Below are 21,225 nucleotides of genomic sequence, written 5' to 3'. Positions count from 1 at the left end.
GCAATACTGCACGTAGTGGTGCAGTGGACTACAAACTGACGTCACTCCACCGGTGTTGTGGAAAGCGTTGCCGTTCCTCAGTTGGCTATTTATGTTATTTCCTAGCATTTGTGTTTTAAAACAGATAAATGTAAATTGTATTATTACTTGGTAATTTTTTTTTGTTTGCAACATATTCCTATTAAAGTTGTTCCCCCCCAAATTGTAATATTTGTTAAAATAAATAAACGGAAACCAATGGGTCTTATTTTGAAGTGCACCGCCTTGACGCGTTCCGGATGGTTGTGGCTGGCGCGAAGGTTATAAAACGAAAACACTGAGAGTTTTCATGTTCATAACAACTTAACTACAATTAACCAAAGCAGGTAATGCATGTTTTATATGTTTCTATGTCATAGCTTCGGTTGAGTGACCCCCCCCCAGAAGAAAAATACATTTGTACGAATGTACTTGTACTAGTAGTGTCAAATCAATGAGGTTTTGTACACAATGAACGCTAGCTGGTTAATTATATCAATGTTGTGACACTGACAGCTTAAATGGTTGATATTATGTTCATAGCTGTCATTATGGTGACTGAACTGGAGAAGATCGTCTCCCTGTCAGATGGAGACAATACTGCTGAGCTGCAGAGCTACTTATCCAACATGACACATGATAAGGTCAGTGGTGGGAAAAGTACTCAATGTTTTTTACTTAAGTAAAAGTATCAATACTGCAATGTAGAAATACTCTGTTACAAGTAAAAGTCCGAAATTCAAAATGTACTTAGAGCTGAAGTGGGTAATGTGTTTTTTGTAATAATAATCAAAATCCACAAAGTAACTAAAGTTTTCAAATAATTGTACTGGAGTAAAAATATAATATTTGCCTCTGAGATGTAGTGGAGTAGAAGTAAAAGTACAGACAATTGGAAATACTCCAGTAAAGTAAAAATACCTCAAAATTGCATTTAATTTACTTGAGTCAATGTACTTAGTTACAACTCCTAACTATACTATATAGTAGCTTAGTTACAGTTATACTAACTTAGTCTAACTAACTGTCTCAGTATTAAGAAATGTAGGAAAAAGTACACAGAAAAATAAGTGTTAATTTGACCCTGAAAGTGCACAAATGTAGCCAAATGGACCCAGGGTCCATTTATTGTTTACATTGTGTGCACTCTCAGGGTTATCATGTTTTAATGAGTGTGATGGCTAAAACAGACACTGTATTTCCACTCCTGAATCCTGATGTGTGCTTTGCCCCCTCCTAGTTGGGCACAGTGGTCACTAACAGTGCACTGAAGGGTAAAAACATAGGTGCTATGATCAAAGGCATATTTAAGGGTAAGTAACTTTTTTTTTATTTTTTATGTCCAGATATTTACACCACTGCATGGTTTACTTTACATCATGGTACATTATCTCACAACTCAGTCGTTGTTTCATAATGTTGCTGACTGTGGTCTCATCTCAGTTGTTTTTTATGACATCTATGTCATAGGCCATGTGTTTGATCATGTGTCGGTCTACTATGCAGACATATCTTGGTCATTTGTTCTCATATTATTATTTTTGGAAGATTTGTTTTTCTCGACCACAAGTGTTAATGTGATTTAGAATTTGATGGCATGTTATTTAGACAGATGCTAGGTACATTGTTTACCTGGTATTCTTTGAGGCAGTACACTGTTCTCTCTGCAGTCTATTATTTATGTGATTATTTACCTTGAGTTCATGCTTACTGCTTATTCTGATCTTGCACTTGTAAGTCGCTCTGTGTAAGAGCGTCTGCTAAATGCCTAAATTGTAATAGTAATTCTTCACATACAGTATGTTGTCTTTTTTTCTGCCAGGTTCTCCACCTAGTGCCCCTGAGGGATCGAAGCGCAGGCTTCTGTTGTATCAGCATTGCATCCCTCTGTGTGAGTCAGGAGACCTCCAAACCGAGGTGGCAGCGGAGATCATTGGACTACTCATGCTGGAGGTGAGATGACATTATGACTTAGGTCACTTTGTGTTGGGCGAGACCAAATTAAACGTTGCTCTGCCCTGGTGAATTTTGGCTTATATTCCTACAGGGTAAATCCTAGAGACTGGCAAAGTACTGTACTGACTTCATTTTGTCGTCAGTAACATCCTGGTAATTGGCCAGGACTTGAGTTGTGATTATTCATTAGAAGGAAATGATGTAGTCTTGTACTCAGAAACCTCCTTTGGGACCCATAGATTTGGACCTGCTGGTCGATCAGACCAGTGATAAAAAAGTGTTTTGTACCCTTATACTCTTTGAACTTTTGTCTATATAAAATTGATAGGATTTGTTCACACCTTGTTCTTGTTCTAGTTAAATGTTTGTGCTGAGCTTGAGTCAAAACTGAAATTCCTTCTTGTTGTATTTATTGATCTTGCAGACTCATAATTTGTCTGGGCCCTCTCTTGCACAAATGGCACAACTCTTTGTTGATGCCATCAAGTCGGGCAAGATGGGTAATGGCAAATCCCTGGAACTCTTCCCCACTGTGCTGACTGCCCTTGCAGGCTGTGAGGCCTTAGCTTATGGCAAAGGTATGGTAATTACATGATACTGGTGGGGCTTTATTTAGATGGTATGGTAATTACTGTTTTGTTGTGGTTTTACATAGAAATGTGCAAAAAATATTTAAATCTGTTGCTGGACCAAAAAAGACAATCATAAAACATGAGAGAAGTACAGTGTAGCTCCCTTAAGTGCAATTTATTGGCATGTCCACCATTGATCAATGATGTTTCCAGCTAGTGCACTTCATCAGTTGAGTTCAACATACAGAGACGCCATCTTAAATACATATCTCTATCATTGATTAGGATTAGGTTACTAGTATGATGATTGATGGACTCTATGGACTAGGGGTGTCACAAAAATCTAGAGAAATCTGAAATCTATATCACCTGCTGAGTGCACACTGTAGTTTTGTAAAAAAGAGAGTTTTTGCCAAAGAGATTAGGCGTAGAGGGAAAAAGGGAGTATAGATTGGGGGGGGGGGTAACTCTGGTCAATAAAGTGTAAAGGTTTTAAGTGGTTAAGGGAGCTAGAAAAATCAGTGCGTCTCTAATCGTGCTGATTTTGTTGTAACCACAGGAGAGCTCAGCGGTGAGGAATACAAGAAACAGCTGATCAACAGCCTCTGTTCAAGCAGGTGAGGATTCATAAATGAGCTCTGCTTAGACTACATTCCTTATATATGAATACATAGAACATTATCTAATACTATGCATGTCTTTGTCAAAGAATGGTGGGAAATATCTATTGAAGAAATATATCAATATCCATTTAATCTCTTCCCTGGACAAGAATGCAGTCCAACTCATCAGAAATTTAGTTTGGGTGGCATAAATTACTTTCATTAAGGGGGAAAATATAGGCCCAACCATTTGGTAATCACGAAGGCTATTTTATTTTCATCTTTTCCTGCAGATGGGACCCACAATGTGTAATCCACCTGACCACCATGTTCAGGTAAGATCGTTGGTTATCATCTCTGTCATCTGTTTACTGGTGTCCCTCTCAATGACTTACACAGATTTTTCCCAAGTTAGTCATTAGTTTGAAAATGACATGACCAGAGCTCCAGCACTCAAGTGTTTAAACTTTAATGTCAGGTTTTTCATATGAAAGGCAAAAACAAATGGAATCTCTTGATTTTTAGTACAGACTTCTTCCTCTTCATGTAAATGAATACCAATAATCACAATTCATTGGGCACCTGGATCTGGTTGATGTTAGTCAGAGTTGGATCAGTTCTGTGGGATCAGTTGTACGCCTCACTGTTGTAATAGTCTAGAACATGTCTGTCACAGGGATGTGCCATTGTCACCAGAGGAGCTGCAGTTTGTGGTGGAGAAGGTACTGAGAATGTTCCACAAATTGGAACTCCAGGAGATCCCACCACTTGTCTACCAGCTGCTACTATTATCTGCCAAGGTGTGTGGCTAATGGCTATTTCACAATTACTGTTGTAGGTAATTAGGGATTAGGGCCTAACAGTTAATCAAACTAATCCCTTTAATCGATTTGAAAAAATAATAGATTTTATTAAAATAATACATTTTGGGGGATATTTTCGAATTAAAAAAATAGCCAGTCTACAAGCTCACAATGCTTCACAACGTATCATGATGCGTTGTGAGCTTGTAGATTGGCTATTTTCGCTATTTCTTTGCAACACTGTTGTACGACGAAGTATGGGTTAAGTAGGGCATAAGTGTTTAATCATACTAATCAAAGAAATCTATTAGAATTTATTTGAATAATTGTAAAAAATAAATAAAGAAAAAGAAACATGCTTCAAGATTATTTGATTAATCGACAAAGTAATCAATGGAATAATCATTAAGACAATAATTGATAGTTGCAGCCCTAGATGTAATGGGAGATATGATTTGTTCAATAAATGTATATCATTATGCATTGTGTCTGCAAGGGCTGCAAGAAAGCGGTCCTGGATGGAATCATCAGTTACTTTAAAGAGCAGGACCTTCGTCAGAAAGAAGAACAGAAAGATGGAGAGTAAGTTACACACTGAACAACGCAGGCTTGACGGTGCTCCACAGAAACTCTGTGCCTCCCCATCTCCTCATCTGTATTCTTAACTGTCCGTTTTCCTCAGCAGCATGGATCTCGAAGTTCAGTCCATCCCACAGGACCAGTTGCGGCACGTGGAGGGCACCGCCATCCTCCACATAGTCTTTGCTGTTCGACTTGACCACGAACTTGGGAGAGAGTTCCTCAAAAGTCTCAAGGTTACAGACTCAGTCTCTCTCGTGTCTTGTGACAGTTTCCTTTTTTTTGTTTTTGTGAAATGCGCAGGTGTGATTCAACACAGATGTGCACAATACCACAGTGTGAGACACAGTATGATAAATCTTCTCTTGTGTCCATTGCAGACATCTCATGAGGACCTGTGTCCTTTCAGTGTCGCCTTGCTGCTCTCTGTGGCCCGCATCCCACGGTATGAGGAGCAGGTGAGAGGTTGGCCTGTACATGCCAGACTGCAACTTCAATATAGACACATTTTTGCTATTCAGTATGTGATAAAGTACATTATTAAGTTAGTTAACATTCTGGGCATTGGAATTCCTGGGCATTACATTTCAGCATGAAAAAAACCTGAGCTTCCCACTCTTGGCAATGCAGTCATTCTGTATTCTCTCCACGTACTCTTGATATGTTTTTGTTGGGTTCACTGTCTTTGACTGCTCTCAGGTGTTTGACCTCCTGAAAGCAGCGATCACAAAGAGCTTCAAGGAGGAGCAGCTGCAGCAGGGTTCAAAGTTCCTGCAGGATCTGCTGCCTCAGCGCTGCAGTGTGGCACACATGATCCTGGACACCGTTCACAACAGGTCAGGACATCAAACTCTATACAGCGTCATCCTTGGGGCTGGGCGATATCATCATTACTTACTTCAATTCAATATATCAATAATTTCAAACCCATCAAAACCAAAACACGAACGCATCCTGCCGTCAAACTAGAGAACTCGAGTTAAAGGAGTAGTTCACCCAAAAAATGACTTATTTTCTATCAATTACACACCCCATGAAGCATTGAATTCATGGAGATTTTTGTGTTTGTCGCATTCCTAAGCCAATATTTTTATTACCGGAAATTGATTGCGGAAAGATGCTAATGTATCCGGTAGGAGACTCAAAGGAGACTCTTTGAGTCTCCCACCGGAGAGACCGCCGGTCATCAAATTACTCCTTTAAATAAGTTAATTAATTAACTCTCAGGATTTTTCATTTTTGCTTGGACCAGAGCCATGCCATCTAGGACAGGGTGTACTGTATGTACTGTATATGTCCCCTCAAAAGTACGCCAAATCCTTAAATGATGTTTTTTTGTAGTGTCTCACCAACAATGTGTGACAGTTTGATAACAAAGAACCGTCTTCCACCTCATCCAGTGTGTTTGGCTGGGACCACGTCACCCAGGGACTGGTCCAGTTGGGTTTCTTCCTCATGGACACTTTTGGACCCAGACCCGGACCGTTTGGGAAACCTTCAGATGGGACCACCTCCGCTACGGCTAAGACCCCCACTCAGCAAGCCTGTAGGCTGGGCGTTCAGGTCCTATTGGAGGGCTTCAAGGTGGGACATCTCTAGGTCTCTTGAAAAGATCCTATTCCTTACACATCGGGAGTGTTTTTCTTTTCTACATGCGATTAATGCACAGAGAATAAAGGCATCAACCTGTATGAATGAGGCATCAACTAGTATATGAACAGCTTTGATGCAAAATGTTTATTCATTATGCCCCCGGGTTGTAAAGAATTTTCACCAGTGATTCTTAACCTTTTCAATCAATGTCAAGGACTCCCAGTTTGATATGAATTAGTCCACCGACACCCCAAATGATACTTTGTTTTGTTTTTGTTTTTAATCTCTTGTTTTTAATCTCTAATCTTGTTTTTAATCTCCTATTTACAATGTAAAATCCTCCGCGTTCATTTCAATTTGTACCCTATCAGAGTTACAGACCTGCAAGGGTCCATTTGGTTCTTAACTGTCAATAATTTAGCTGGGGGCCCCCTGGAACCCCCTCAATGACCCTGGGGGTCCAAGGACCTCAAATTGAGAACCAGTGATTAAAGTAACTTGTATAATCTTGTTATGAATTGCATTCTCCCTGAACTGTGTTGCCTGCATGCATATTATTTTCTTTCCATCGAAGCTGTGTTGACCAGCGTCTCTTTCTGTCACAGATCCATGAGACGATCCGAGGAGAGATACTGGAGCAAGTTCTGAACCGCTTAGTGACCAAGACGGCTTCACCTGTCAATCATTTCATAGGTAATGTGAGAGACGGCCCCAAATGAACTGTAAAGAGTAGAGCTGCAACTATTGACTTTTTTGATTAATCAAAGTTTTCCTCCCAAATTGATTATTTTATTAAATCAAGTTTTCTTTCTTTTTTGTATCTATTAAATCAAGTAGTTTGATTAACTGTTGCACCACTACTAAAGATCCACTCCAACCTTTAGCTGTTCTGTAGTGTCTCACCACTGAATTTGGAGGCAGACAATGATTGATTGCTGTTTCCATTTGTTGTTCTGTTTTTGCGTCATTAGAACTTTTCTCAGACATTGTGGTCTCTGCTCCCATGATCCTCCTGGAGTCATCCTCTAAGGTGACAGAGACGTTTGACCACCTGTCATACCTGCCCTTGGCCACGGTGCAAGGTCTTCTGAAAGCTGTCCAGGTACACACGCATGCATGCACACATACAATTGTCCACAATGTTGTTTTTTTCATATTCTACTAGTACTATAGTGGAGACATTTGTCCCTCACAAGTATAGCAATGCAAGTACGCACACATACACACGCACGCACGCACGCACGCACGCACGCGCACACACACGCGCACACACACGCACACGCGCACACACACACGCTCACACACATACATTCACAATAGACTAATCTCCTCCTGTGTGTTTGTTTCTTTGTGTCTTCTATGTTCAGCCACTCTTGAAAGTCAGCATGTCCTTGAAAGATGCTTTGATCCTAGTTCTCCGCAAGGCCATGTTTTCCAGGTATGAATATATCTTCTTTATCTCACTCTCCCGTCTGTTTTTCATACTAGGGGGCCTGGCTCACAAAGCAGGATAAGTGGATGAGCTAGCCAACTTTAAACTTAATTTGGTAATCTATTATATATGTTTTTGTATATTTCTTAAACAGAGTTTCCAATCATCCCCCAACACAACAGCTACTGTATCAGTTTACCCAGTGATTAACATTAGGCTACTGTTCGGTTTATATTCCACATATTTATGAGTGTTTGCTCCTAGACAAAATGTATGGTCGTGTATGTAATTTTCACTAATCACACCTGGATGAAAATAATAGAAATGTAATACTTTATGTATTATATTGATCCACTTGACTGAACTCAATGAGTCAAACAATGACTAAAGCTGACCTCCATCTCTCCACTACGTTCCTCTACCAGTCAGCTGGACGGAAGGAAGTCTGCGGTAACCGGCTTCCTGTTGCTATTAAGGAACTTCAAAGTGTTGGGCAGCATGGCCTCTAGTCAGTCTAGCCAAGCCTTCTCCTCCAGCCAGGTACAACATGAAGTCATTTTCAGTGACTTATTATACATAATTATTATGAAGTTATGCCTGATAGCATAATTTGATAAGATGACAATTCTTTGATGTGTAGCGATGCTGCGATTTATTGTGATTTTTATACAGTTGTGGCCCAGGAGTTGCATCTTTGAAAATACAAAAATGTAATCACTAATGTCACTTTATTTGTAAGTGCACTTAGAACAACAAATTATTATATTTTTTATTAAATTTCAACATTGTTTCAAAAGACATTCGAGCCAAATAATTGATATAGAACAGATCGTGACAAAATAATTGTGATTAGATGTACAATAATCTGATCAAATATTGTTTTGGGAATGTGCTTTAACCACTTTAAACCCCATATACTTTGTGGACCGGGATCCCCCAGGGTTCTATCCATGGTCCTCTCATTTTCTCCTTCTACACCAAATCTCTTCAATAATCGCCCTGTGAGCTTATGGCTCTGCTATTTTCATAGAATATTTGCCTATTGTGATCCAGAATAGGGTTCATGTGGATCAAGCGCTTGCATTTCTAAAAGTATGTGCCAGTGTACAATGTTGCTGATGAAGTGCCTGTCTGATCAGATCCAAGTGGATGTTCACGCGCGTTACAACGCCGCTGCCAACGAGGCCTTCTGTCTGGAGATCATCAGCAGCCTGCGCCGCTGCCTGGGCCAGCAGGCTGATGTACGCCTGATGCTCTATGAGGTCAGATCATTGTTGAAACTCTTGTAGGTCTTGTAGGTTTTACGGCAACATTTTGTTGTGTGTGAATTTTTCATATTTTATGAATTCATAATCTCGTATCCACTGTCCTGCCGTCCCTCCATGTTTGGTTAAGACAGACGTCATCAATATAACATTATAATGTCATCAACTCGTATAACATCAGAGATCCACGCTGTTCTTAGACCCCATCTGGTTTTAATAGATTATTCACAATACACGCCTGAGTGCATAACATTATGGGCATTAAATATGTGAAAATAAAAAGTTTTTTTAGGAGGTTAAAAGCAATTACTTCACCTGTTTCAGGGGTTTCACGATGTCCTCCGTCGCAACTCACAACTGGCAAGTTCCATCACGCAGACCCTCCTCTCCCAAGTATGTGTGTGTGTGTGGTTATCTTTAATGTCCCTGCAGGCCATAATGTATACATAAACGGAAAGCTGTATGACATGACTGTTCATTGTTCCCCTAGCTGAAGCGTTACTATGAACCCGAACAAGACCTCCTGCCTCCAGTGAAGCTGGAGCCATGCATCACTGCCCAGGGAGACCAAGTCTTTCTTCAGGAGCCACTGGTACTCTGCCTATATTCCAGTGTCTCTTTCTGTCTGTCTGCTCATTCCTTTGTGGGCGTAGCACTCACACCATAAAATCTGTGGTGTAAATTTAACTCTGGGAGTTACAAATGGAACCAAATGAACCTGTAAGAGTTAAAACGGCTGAAAAAGGTCATACTCACTTTGAGTTTTGCACTCCCAACCCTTTTTCACCTATTTTGATTCTGTTCGGCTCCAGCACCTCACCTAAGTTTATTAACGGATGAGCGGTTGTATTTTCACTTTTTTGGATTAACTCTCAGTGTTACAAATGGACAGTAACACTGAGGATTGTATCATGAATTAGCAGTGTATCATGTCCCTCAGGGCCACCTGGTGAGCTGCGTGGTCCACTGCCTGCTGTGGCTCCAAAGCGCCCGCTCGTCGGCCAACCCCAACGCCGAGAGTGACGACGATGAGGAGGATGAAGAGGAGGGGGGATGCCAGTCGGAGCTGCATGCCATCCTGCAGAGCATGACGAGGCGCATGATCAAGAGTGAACTGGAAGACTTTGAGCTGGTATGCAATACCTTGGCAGTTGGCACAGAGACTAGTGGAACGGACACTGAGGGAGTTCGATTATACTCTATGTCTTCTTAGAGCCTTTGTCCTGTGCTATTGACCTGTCAATGTAGTCCATGAGCCAGAGCCCCAAAATTGAGCAATGATTATCGAAAGAGTGGGCAAAACCAAACCTATATTAAATTGTTCATAGGGTCAATACGAGTAAATAAATATATGATAACCTTTCCACAGGAGCAGCTTTTTCATGGTTATCACACATTTTGTTATTTTCCCCATACGTACATGACAGGTGAAAAAATGACAACATTTTAAAAAGAGTTATCATAATGAAACTTCCTGAGTTGATTACTTACATGAAAACAATGATTTATCGTATTACAAGTTTTCTGAAATTGTATATTTAAATATGCAAATTAGGCATTAGGAAAATATGCCTACATTTGCATAACTTTCCAGAATCAACATTGGAACATTGGACAAAGCCAGAGTCAACATACTTATTTCATTTTGTTAAGATGTTGGAGTAAAAGGTTTTTAACAAGGGAATATTCAATATCTGGCTCAATTTTGGGGCTCTGGCTCATGGACTAAATGCCTAATTTGCATATTTAAATATACAATTTCAGAAAACTTGTAATACGATAAATCATTGTCTTCATGTAAGTAATCAACTCAGGAAGTTTCATTATGATAACTCTTTTTTAAATTTTGTAATTTTTTCACCTGTCATGTACGTATGGGGAAAATAACAAAATGTGTGATAACCATGAAAAAGCTGCTCCTGTGGAGAGGTTATCATATATTTATTTACTCGTATTGACCCTATGAACAATTTAATATAGGTATGGTTTTGCCCACTCTTTCGATAATGAAATCTTGTCTGGCTCATGGACTAATGCAGGCGTGAGCATTGTAAGCGCTCAATCCGATAATTGAGGATATCTGTTAGGGATGCGCTGATTGTGAAATTCTGAGCTAATGCTGATGTATAAAATAACAATTTGGCCATTAGCCGAAGCCGACGCTGAAACAATTTTCTTTGTAAAAATACCGTAAATAAATGTATTCCCCGTTTCGTGCCAGGGAAACAAAGAAATGCAAAGAAAATCACAAATAACTGGACTGTTTTAAAGTCTTGATCTTTACACTGTCTTTGAATGAGTTTAAATTCAATCATACAAATGTATGAAATATAACCTCCTTTCACATGACAAAGTATTGCAAAATCTTTTTTTTTTTGCCTGTTATACAACTACCTGAAAACATTGATCATTGCCACTGCCATTGGTGAATGTCATCATATTTGCAGATATGGGGAATATTGGCATATACCGATGTACTGCAGATATATCGGTGCATCCCTAATATCTGCATGTATAGGAAAGACGCTGTTATTCCGATTAGCCATGTTATGTCAATGGTTGTTTGTGAAAATGTCATGTCAACGTACCGTAAATGTGTGTCTGTTAGGACAAGTCAGCAGAGTTCTCCATGGGCTCCAGCGTTGGTATAAAGAACAACATCTATGGCGTGCTGGTAATGGGCGTGTACGAGGTGCTCATAGAGTACAACTTCATCAAGGCCAACTACAGGTAACCGTGCTCTTGTTTGAACAACGGAACTCAATCATGTCATCATGCCATGATATTGTATCAGTTGGGGTGCAACAGTTAATCAAACTAATTGATTTCATCGATCATGAAAACAAATTTACATTTTAAGATAACAATAGATTGATGTCTCTGGTATGCCCCTTGTTTGCAGTAAAAGCCGCTTCGAAGAGCTCCTGGATCTGTTCAACCGCTACCATAAGCTGTCTGAGATAATGAAGGAGAAATCCGGGAAGGGCCGAACCTCCTCCAAGACCCCACGCAGTCTGCTCTCCATGGGTTTCATATCAACACTCCTCACCACGCTCTTCAGGTAACTAGTAGACTGGATATAGCGGAAAAATATTGCAGATATACGATATTATAGATAGATAAAATCCCAAGCCTAGTAAATAACCTTGTGTTCATTACTACATAAACTGCAGTACTCCAGAATCAACGGCATCATTGGAAGAGTCCCATTGGAAATCAGACAACGTGAAACGTTGGGCGACATCATCAGAATGCCCCGTTTTGCATCTCATACAAATGTCTTGAAGAAATGACTGGTCTAATCAGATTAACAACTTTCAACCTGGCGTCCCTATTTTGTAAATGTACATTTTTGCAATATTTCAAAAATAGTAGATCTACAAGCTCACAACATATCGCACCAAAATGTGTTGTGAGCTTGTAGCTATTCATCATTTGACATAGTATATAGGGCTTAAATTGTTTAATTAAAATAAGTGTTAAATGGCTCTATATTCCGATTATAAGTATTGCTATGAGTGTTTGTTCAGTAACAGGGTTCTCCCTGTCTCTCCGGGTCTTTGTAAATAGAAAATAAATTTTCAAGTTGGGATAGCAATTTTATCCAATTAGGAGAGATAACTCAATAGGATACAGATAAACGGTGAAATTGGAAGTGATTGAACAAAAATGAGCAGACAAAATTGGAACTGGAACTCTATAAACATTGAAGTTGATACATTTCTCTCTCCTGATTGGATGAAATTGGTGTCCCACTTGAAAATGTATTTTCTGTTTACTAAAGAGCCGGAAAGACGAGGAGACCCATCTTACTGAACAAACACTTTGTGATTACTATCAGAATGTAGAGTGCTTTAACTTTTTCTACTAAAACGTTTTGTTTTAACCAAAAAATATCACTTAATGGCACTAGGCATTCCATCGATTATTTCACACGTACGTACAAACAAACGCATTCATTTTATGTGTGTATGCCAGTGGTTCCCAAACTGGGGGTCAGGACCCCCAGAGGGGTCTCCAAATAATTTTGGGCGGTCCCCAGATGATTAGCTTAATGTGCAACATTGTTTTCTCACTCAACAGTAAACAAACCAACATACAGTATAAGTGTATACAGGGTATCTGCACATTTCTAAAGTGACAATTTAAGGACTTTAAAGACCTTTTTAATACCAAATTGTCAAATATTTCGCTAAGAAAGATGCAAACATTGTGAAAATAGCCGATACAAGCAGTGCGATGCGAGCGTTGTGAGCTTGTAGTTCGGCTATTTTCACAATATTTATCTGTGAAACCGAGTTGAACTAAATGTCATGCCTACAATTCCAAGTGCTTGTCAGGATGGGGGTTCCCCAGTTCAAATATGATTATTTTGGGGCAGCACTGAAAACTTTGGGAACCCTTGGTGTATGGTAGGAAAGGGCAATGGACTCAAGTGTGGTGTACCGTGTGTGTTTTTATAGAGACAGCTCTCAGAGCAGAGAGGAGGCTCTGTCAGTGCTGCGCGCCAGCGGCGAATTCCTGCGCTACGCGCTGAGCGTGGCCCTGCAGAAGATCCAACAGCTGGAGGAGTCCGGACACACGGACGGCCCCGACGGACAGAGCGCAGACAAGGCGTTCCGCTTCCTTTGTGACATGACGAGGTAGAGCTTTTCTGCACAATCGGAATCACAGAAACACTTCTGTGTCAAATGAGTGTGATGTGACGGTAACTGAGGTAACACGAGGAATTCACTTGGCATTCCAGATATAATGGCTGAACATTCAGGACTTGCAACAATAGGACAATACATGCATTCACACTGTAGATCACATAATTGAACAGCAGACAGTCGTCCTCGCAGATGACAATTGACCCTATGATGTCACAGACAGTATTTGTGAGATTATATACTAGGCTGAGTCAATTGGCTTTCTCAGAAATGTAATTCTTGGGGCATTGTGACTTAAGAATTGTTGTTGCAGTATGATTAATCACTTTCAACCTGGTGTCCCTATGTTAGGCATGTCATTATAGGCAGAAATCTTCTAAAGTAGTCAATATAGGTGATGTACAAGTATACTATCTGCATGGCATTATGAGCAAAAAATAGTTGTTAAATATGCTGTGGTTACACTTGTCTTTCATTGTGAATTCTGTGATCAGAACTTGTCTCCGTGGGTATGTGTGTCCACACTTGATACTTAAATGTGAAAAGTCTATTTACATTTGTGATCAGAGGTAATGTTCCTGTGCAGTACATCAAACTCTTTATATTTGATTTAGTAATGTTGGCAGCCCCGTACCAGCCGTGCTTTGTTGAGCAGAGAGCAGCAGAGACGGGTACTTTTAGAGCAGCCATTGTGCTCCTCTGTGGTGGACCGACCCCTGTTGACAGGGGAGGATCACATCAATAGGCTGCATTGTGCCCCACATGGCTGTCCACATCCTCACCTGAAACCAATGTTTGAGCCAGGCCATCCCAGCATGTAGTCTGGCTCATCGGATCACAATGCCATCAGTGTTGCAGACTTGACACTTGACAAAAGCCACACTGAAAGGACAGGTGTAACCACGGCCTGTTATGGCGCACAACTAAGCAACGTCTTTTGTGTCGTAATTAAAATAAATGAAAGTGAGTGGACCAATGAATGTATAAATATAAAAATGTCTGTGCTCTGATCTTGTTTTTGTTTTTTCCTCCAATTCTGGTGTCAGTGTGCTGATGTGGCGTTACACCAACATCCCCAGTGTGGTGGAGGAGGTGGGGAAGAAGGAGAAGCGCTCCAGCCTGTCTCTGCTGTGTCTGGAGGGTCTGCTGAGGATCTTCAGCGCCTGCCTGCAGCGCTACCCAGACCGCGTGGCCCAGCTGCTCTCTGCCATGGGGGGTCAGTAGGCATTAACCGAAAATTGATCAGAACCGACATTTAGAACCTCTCACGACTTTATCTTGCTTCATGTCGGTTAATCGAAAATTATTATTATAAAGTTTTGTTATGTTTTTTCATCCAGACATCTCGCACGGGGATGGCGAGCCAGAGGGGGGGAGCGTCACAGAGATCACCTTCTTCTACATCCGACAGTTTCAGGTGTTTCCAAATAAAACCATTTCTGTTTTTCCTGTTCCTTTCCTGTTCCAGAGCGAGTATAGATTTGGTGTCATATCAGTGGTGGCTTCAATAACTTTTACATTTCAAGGACTCCCATAACTTTGAGAGAGTACAAATGGAACCAAATGGATTACATTTGTACTCTCTCAAGTTACAGACCTGTAAGAGTCCATTTGGACCAATCCTAAAATCCAAGATCTATGCAACATGTCAGATCTCGAGGCAAAAGCACCTTGACAGCACAGTTGTGTTTTATAGTGGAGATGGATAGATTTTACAATATCTATTGTACCATTTGAGGAGCTGATGTCTTCATTTGATCCGAGGTAAAGTCTTCTTTCTTTGTCGTGCGTGTCTCTTATTTGGCCAACAGAGGGCGCTATTCACTCAGCTGAGTGGAGGAGAGGACGAATTTAACAGCAAAGAGGCTCAGCTGCTGGTCAGCATCTTGACCGTGCTCTCACGCCAGCTAGACCCTTCCTCCCAACAGGTGGGTGGTCTTGAAAAGGCAATTAATATCACACCATGTCGATTTGTGTGTCTGCCGCCTGTAAATTCATTTCTTGTGTTATGTTACTTGCATGCCACGTTATTGAATAATACAGAAGTTGTTACACAATTGTAGATAATTTAATTGTGTTGAAGTGCTTGGCTCAAAAATTAAGAAAGTACATTACACAATAGTAATTGACTTCCTTGGTATATAATTGTAAAACAATGTTTTAATCCTTTCTTTGTATGTCAAAGAAGGCCCCTAAAATGATAATAATTGGAAACCTCAATCGTCTTCTAACCTAACACTATGTCTCTTATCAAATTGATAGTTTGTGCAGATGATCACCTGGACAGTTAAAATCTGTAAGGAGACTAGCTTTGGTAAGTCACAGTTCTCATTGATTATCCTTGATCACAAAGAAGGGCTCTTGTAAGAAGTATTGATCTCTCTCTCTCGTCTCTCAGAGGATGCTGCGTTCTCCAAGGGCCTACTCTCTCTTCTCTTCAACCTGCACGTGCTCTACAAGAGTTCTGTAAGCTTATTGTCTGAGCTCTGCCAAGACATCCACAGTCAGTTGGGAGATATCGATCAGGTACACATTACAGACTATAATGTTGTAAATTAAAACTGACAACAGGAGACTAGCCACCTCTCTCTGGGTTGTAGTAACAATTGCAAGGCAGCATGTTGCATGGTGTGCATTACATAAATAGATGAAATATCAGCAACCTCGTAACAATGTATGGAAAGTTTTCCATTTATTTTAAAAATAGCAGATCTAGATCAGCTATTTTCACATTTTATTTTGAAAATGTTTGAAAATATGTCATAAGTTGTGCATTGGATCATGCTCTGTTTTTGTATACGCAGGATGTGGAGGTCGAAAAACACTCTCACTTTGCCATTGTCAACATGAAGACCGCTACAACAGCAGCTGTGAGTGCTGCCCTTGCAACACCATTCTCACACATTGCCCATGACAGTCAGGTCTAGACAGAGTCCATTTTAAACGGACAGCCCTTGAATCTGCCCACTCACATCATTCAGCGCTCACATCACTCTCCATTGTCTCGTCCCAGCTGCTGGTCCTGTCCCAGGTTGGCAGAGTGCTGGATGAGGTGGACTGGCTGATTGCCAAGAAGAAAAGCCAGCTGGCCTTTGACAAACCAAGCTCTGGTAAGAGTCTTCTTATTGGCCAGGTATTTTCACAAACGAGGACTTTGACTTGGAGAGTTGGCACTCACACAGAAGAAAAAGTATTAGAGTATTGAGAGATACAACTTTGAAATGAACAGAAGCCTGGTGAAGAGTTGGACTGGGGCAGTATGCCGAGTTCTCTGATATGGATATACAGTATTTCAATAAACTAATAAAAAATGGCAGCAGAGACATTAAATGTAATCTCACTTTCATTGCATCTTTATGTGGTATAAATGAAAAATAACTCACCCAAACCCCAGTCTTTCTGCAAATCAAAACATGGATTTATATATTTTTTAAATTAGAATGTTAAGAGGAAACTTGACAGCTTTGAGAAATGTTTTGTAATAATAATCAAAATCTACAAAGTAACTAAAGTAATTAAAGTGTAAAAAGTACAATAGTTGCCTCTGAGGTACAGTGGAGTAGAAGTAAAAGTACTGAAAATTGGAAATACTCCTGTAAAGTAAAACATACCTCAAAATTGTACTTAAGTACATTACTTGAGTAAATGTACTTGGTTACTTTACACCACTGATCACATGTAGTGTCTGTGAATGCATTTGTGCAGGTGAGGTCACCCAGACAGCGGGCCAGCAGGACCCGGTGGAGAAGGCGGTGACCATGCAGCTGGGGACCCTCTTGAACGCCCTGACGGAGCTGGTCCAGACCGCCCTGCTGCCCGGGACGTGCACCGACACGCTGCTCCGAGACCTGAGCCGCACATACACCATCCTCACTACGCTCGTCAAATATGTGCGTATTTAATCCATTCAATCCGGGAAACGCATACTGTGTCATTTTAGAGTTGCGCTGTGACCATTATTTTATACTTTGGGCTATTCAAAAATAGCAGATATGCAAGCTCATAGCGCGGCACCGAGTGCTGCTCTATGAGCAGATCTACAAGCAGCTTGTAGATCTGCTTGTAGATCTTTTTTTTTTAAATCGTGAACATTTTTGCAAATCTTTGAATATCAATTTTTTAAAGCGAACATTTGTAACTGTCAAATGTCTCAACAAATGTCTAAATATTTCTGAAAACCTATTGTTGCTATATCTTTTTCCGTGTCAAGGACCCCTGTTGTCTCTATTTTGGGCATGCCATTATAGGCAAAGTTAGCAGATCTACAAGCTCACTGTGAGCTTGTAGATCTTCCGGGGTGGCAGTGGCTCAGGGGTAGAGCGGCCGGAAGGGAACCGCAAGGTTTCCACTTCGATCCCGGGCTCCCCCAGAGTTAGTGTCGAAGTGTCCTTGAGCAAGACACTGAACCCCTAATTGCTCCCGATGAGCAGGTTGGTGCCTTGCATGGATTCCTCCGCCATCGGTGTATGAATGTGGGTGAATGTAATGCACAATCTATGTAAAGCGATTTGGATAAAAGTGCTATATAAATGCACCATTTACCATTTATTTACCATTTTGTATGTGTGACAAGTAGTATAATTGAGGCTTAAGTGGTGAAAGGATACATATAGTACATACTGCATAGACTTTGACCTAACATTTTTAAGTGTTTTTATATAGCTTTCCTGCTGTGATTTTATCATTCTTGTCTGTGCTTGTCATTTCAGTACATTCAGGTGTGTTCTCAACACGGTACGCTGCCTTCACGCGTTGAGAAGCTGGTAGGTTTGAAGTTTGCAAGAGAACGTTTTGGTGCATTTCGAATCATTATAGTCCCCTAAGTGTTGCATCGTTCTGTCCAGGTCAAACTGTCTGGGACCCGCCTCACACCTCAGTGTTATACCTTCATCACTTACGTGCAGGTACTGTATGCCTGCCTTTATTATTTAAAGCAGTGGTTATACATTTTCATGTCAAGGACCCCCAAACAGTAATGTTAGATATTCGCACGTTTTATTACTGTACTGTATTGTAGATCTGCTATTTTCAAATGGCCAATATATATATATATATATATATATATATATATATATAGGGCTGAGATGGCTAGTGTGTTTTGTAATAATCAAAATCTACAAAGTAACTAAAGTTTTCATAAAATTGTAGTGTGAGAAGTAAAAGTATTGAAAATTGTAAATACTGAAGTAAAAATACCTCAATTGTTTACCTCAATTGTACTGTACTTGAGTACATGTACTTTAGTTACTTTACACCACTGCCCCCAAATGTGTATGTATTTACCCACGGACCCCCTTATGAAAAGATTATGTGCCAGCGGCGCCCCATAAAACATTTGTGTTACCAATTGTCAAAAAATGTACAAGCTCACAACATGTGTGCTTGTAGATTTGCTAGTTTCAGGGGGTTAACAAAATGTTTTTCTTCCAGAGCGGAGAGTTGAATGCTGGAGGTACAGATGACAAGAAGAAAAAAAAGAGAAGAGATGACACCAACATTGCAGCTTCTGTAAGAGTTGACCCGTTTTTAATATTCACACATTTTTCATGTGATATGAACCCAAAAATACAATGACATCTCCATCTTTGGACTTCACATTTTGATGGCTTATTTTATTATCCACGCTATCTTTCCTCATCTCTCCCCGAAGGCCAAGCTAATGCGTGAGACAAGAGCCATTCCTAACCTGATCTTCAGCATTGAACAGTATGAGAAATTCCTCATCACGCTCTCAAAGAAGTCCAAGGTATGTGAACTGAACATGAACCCTGGCGTACTTATTCTGGGTATGTCATAATAGGCAAACATTCTTCAAAAATAGCTTATGTAATGAGCTTGTAGATCAGCGAAGAGATTTGGTGTAGAGGGAAACATGGGCAATGAGGTATGGCTCTTCAAGTTATAAACTTGAGTAAAACTGGCTCTATGAATGGTTTGTAGGTCAAACTGATGCAGTACATGAAGCTCAGCACCTCCAGAGATTTCCGCATCAACGTTGCTACTTTAGACGCTGCCCTGCAGGAACAGGACGGCAGCCAGGATACTACTCAGGTAATATTTTTGCCCTTTAAAGTCATCCTTTTCCCCCCATGCATGTAAAAAACATAATTTGATTTGTGTTCTATGCATGTATAAAGACACTTTACCCACATTTGAAGGTACCGTCTTCTATGAATGTAAAAAACGAACAGAAAAACACTTTCAGTACATTTGAATGCAACCGTGTCCTGTCCATAATATGTGGCTATAACCATCTCGTTTATTGAACTTACTTTGCTCTCAGAATACTTCAGTGTTTTCAAAATGAAAAATAAAAAATCACTGTCAGTCAAGTGTAATATCACTCCGTAATGTTCCTCTGCATCCTGTCCTTTCAGAACACAGTTTCTGAGGAGCCTGAGCAGACCCAGGAACCCAAAACCAAGAGGAAGAGGAAATCTTGAGCTGAAGCCCTCTGCTCCATGGCTGTACCCCTTGGTTTTCTGAATGAAGGCAGCCGCTGAAGTGCCTCTCTGACGTGGAGTTTGAGGAATGTCCTCCTCACGAGCCTTGTGTGCATAAACCTGTTGTTATCTTCCCTTAGCTAGAGAGCCTTTAGTGATGTCAAGGATCTGGTATATGTCCAAGGCTTCACCTGTGGAATAATTTTCAGATATTATCTGACATGATAATACACTACTCTCTTACAGAATATGCATACGTTTGTATTCCTGTTCTAATGTTATTCTTATATTCAAGAATGTTACATAAGTTTGTACATTAAGTTGTGGTTGTTGTGTGTAATTGTAATTCATGTTCTGTTATAAAAATGGCCTAATGTTTTGCACACATGTAAAAAGAAAATAGTAAATCTTTTATGAGACCATATCAATTGAATTGTGTTCATGTCTTTGATGTTGTAATTGCATAATGTCACAATCAAAACTAGCACCAGTTGTCTGGTGTTAAGAAGCCATTTAAAACGAAGTTAGGACCCACTGGTGTAGCTGACTCACCCTGTGGAATGCCGTATCTGCGCTCCAGACCTGTAGGGTTGGAGGGGGTTGAACAGTCCATGGTCACCTCCTTCCTGAGACACCGGTCAATGTCCACAGCGCTGAAGAACGCTACTGACTGAGGCAGGTCCTTCATGTCCAGCGCATGGGCAAACATACATCTGTCAAGGACAAAAGGACAAAAGGACAGGTCACTACCTACCCAGTACCCAATCTCTCAAGACAGATTCAGCAGCAAAAGCTTTTTATTTTTCTTGCCAATGGGTTCCCAGATTTCTACCTAACCAACTAGATCAAATGAGTATGTTCATAGTGAAAGATGTGGCAGGGTGCTGCAAATTGATCATTTCAAGGACCCCCAGTTTGATATGCATTAGGCCAGTGGTTCTCAAACTTTTTCATGTCAAGGACCCCCAAATTGACACTTATTAGCCCGCGGACCCCCATTTCAAAAGATCTGGCATATCTTTTGAAATGGGGGTCCGTGGGCTAATAAGTCCATAAGCCCATAAGAGAAGATTTTTACGGCTCTAGCAGTGATTTTCAACCATTTTAATTTCAAGGACCCCCAAGTTTGACATGCATTCGGTTACGGACATTTCTATCTCTGGGACCCCAATTTATATTGTAAAATCAATGTTAATGTAACTCTGAGAGTGTACAAATGGGTTAGGGTCCATTTGGTTCCATTTGTACACTCTCAGAGTTACAGACACATACGGGTCAATTTGGTTTCTAACTATCTATCATTTAGCTGG

The 21,225-nt window shown here is 40.4% G+C and overlaps 2 protein-coding genes across 4 annotated transcripts in view; one reads left to right on the top strand and one right to left on the bottom strand.

Annotated features, from left to right (window-relative positions):
- The first annotated feature begins 565 nt into the window (after positions 1 to 565).
- fanci (FA complementation group I) lies at positions 566 to 20,339 on the top strand. 2 transcript variants are annotated; one of them, XM_080438671.1, is made up of 37 exons: positions 566 to 662; positions 1,259 to 1,331; positions 1,841 to 1,971; positions 2,399 to 2,552; positions 3,106 to 3,163; positions 3,442 to 3,483; positions 3,825 to 3,948; positions 4,448 to 4,533; positions 4,637 to 4,766; positions 4,911 to 4,988; positions 5,230 to 5,366; positions 5,931 to 6,114; positions 6,729 to 6,816; positions 7,095 to 7,225; positions 7,491 to 7,561; positions 7,981 to 8,095; positions 8,695 to 8,817; positions 9,145 to 9,213; positions 9,311 to 9,412; positions 9,761 to 9,952; positions 11,429 to 11,550; positions 11,723 to 11,881; positions 13,284 to 13,463; positions 14,519 to 14,688; positions 14,813 to 14,889; positions 15,284 to 15,400; positions 15,735 to 15,786; positions 15,871 to 15,998; positions 16,277 to 16,342; positions 16,486 to 16,582; positions 17,178 to 17,362; positions 18,182 to 18,235; positions 18,317 to 18,376; positions 18,903 to 18,980; positions 19,123 to 19,218; positions 19,413 to 19,513; positions 19,849 to 20,339. In XM_080438671.1, exons 1-37 carry the CDS (start codon positions 570 to 572, stop codon positions 19,913 to 19,915), a joined length of 3,990 nt encoding a protein of 1,329 aa, XP_080294797.1. In that variant the 5' UTR covers positions 566 to 569; the 3' UTR covers positions 19,916 to 20,339. The 2 variants fall into 2 exon arrangements, with proteins under 2 accessions (XP_080294797.1, XP_080294796.1); XM_080438670.1 differs by having other exon boundaries at positions 4,634 to 4,766.
- Positions 19,530 to 21,225, bottom strand: part of polg (polymerase (DNA directed), gamma) — a 16,632-nt gene continuing 14,936 nt past the window's right edge. For both annotated transcript variants that reach the window (XM_080438672.1, XM_080438673.1), the window contains exons 22-23: positions 20,468 to 20,628; positions 19,530 to 20,106 (exon numbers count right to left, since the gene is read on the bottom strand). In XM_080438672.1, the coding sequence (XP_080294798.1) occupies positions 20,042 to 20,106; positions 20,468 to 20,628 (226 nt within the window). In that variant the 3' untranslated portion in view covers positions 19,530 to 20,041. The remainder of the gene's footprint in view (positions 20,107 to 20,467; positions 20,629 to 21,225) is intronic.

This window comes from Gymnoscopelus braueri (genome assembly GCF_963280865.1).
Source record: "Gymnoscopelus braueri genome assembly, chromosome: 9".
In the NCBI taxonomy this organism is placed as follows: domain Eukaryota; kingdom Metazoa; phylum Chordata; class Actinopteri; order Myctophiformes; family Myctophidae; genus Gymnoscopelus; species Gymnoscopelus braueri.
This window is presented reverse-complemented; position numbering and strand designations above follow the sequence as displayed.

Excerpts from the sequence above, each read along its gene's own strand:
- fanci (XM_080438670.1), top strand. The coding sequence starts at position 570 with ATGGTGACTGAACTGGAGAAGATCGTCTCCCTGTCAGATGGAGACAAT. Across the intron at positions 11,882-13,283 it reads CTCCTCACCACGCTCTTCAG|AGACAGCTCTCAGAGCAGAG; the intron begins GTAACTAGTAGA and ends GTGTTTTTATAG. Across the intron at positions 18,377-18,902 it reads CCTTCATCACTTACGTGCAG|AGCGGAGAGTTGAATGCTGG; the intron begins GTACTGTATGCC and ends TTTTTCTTCCAG.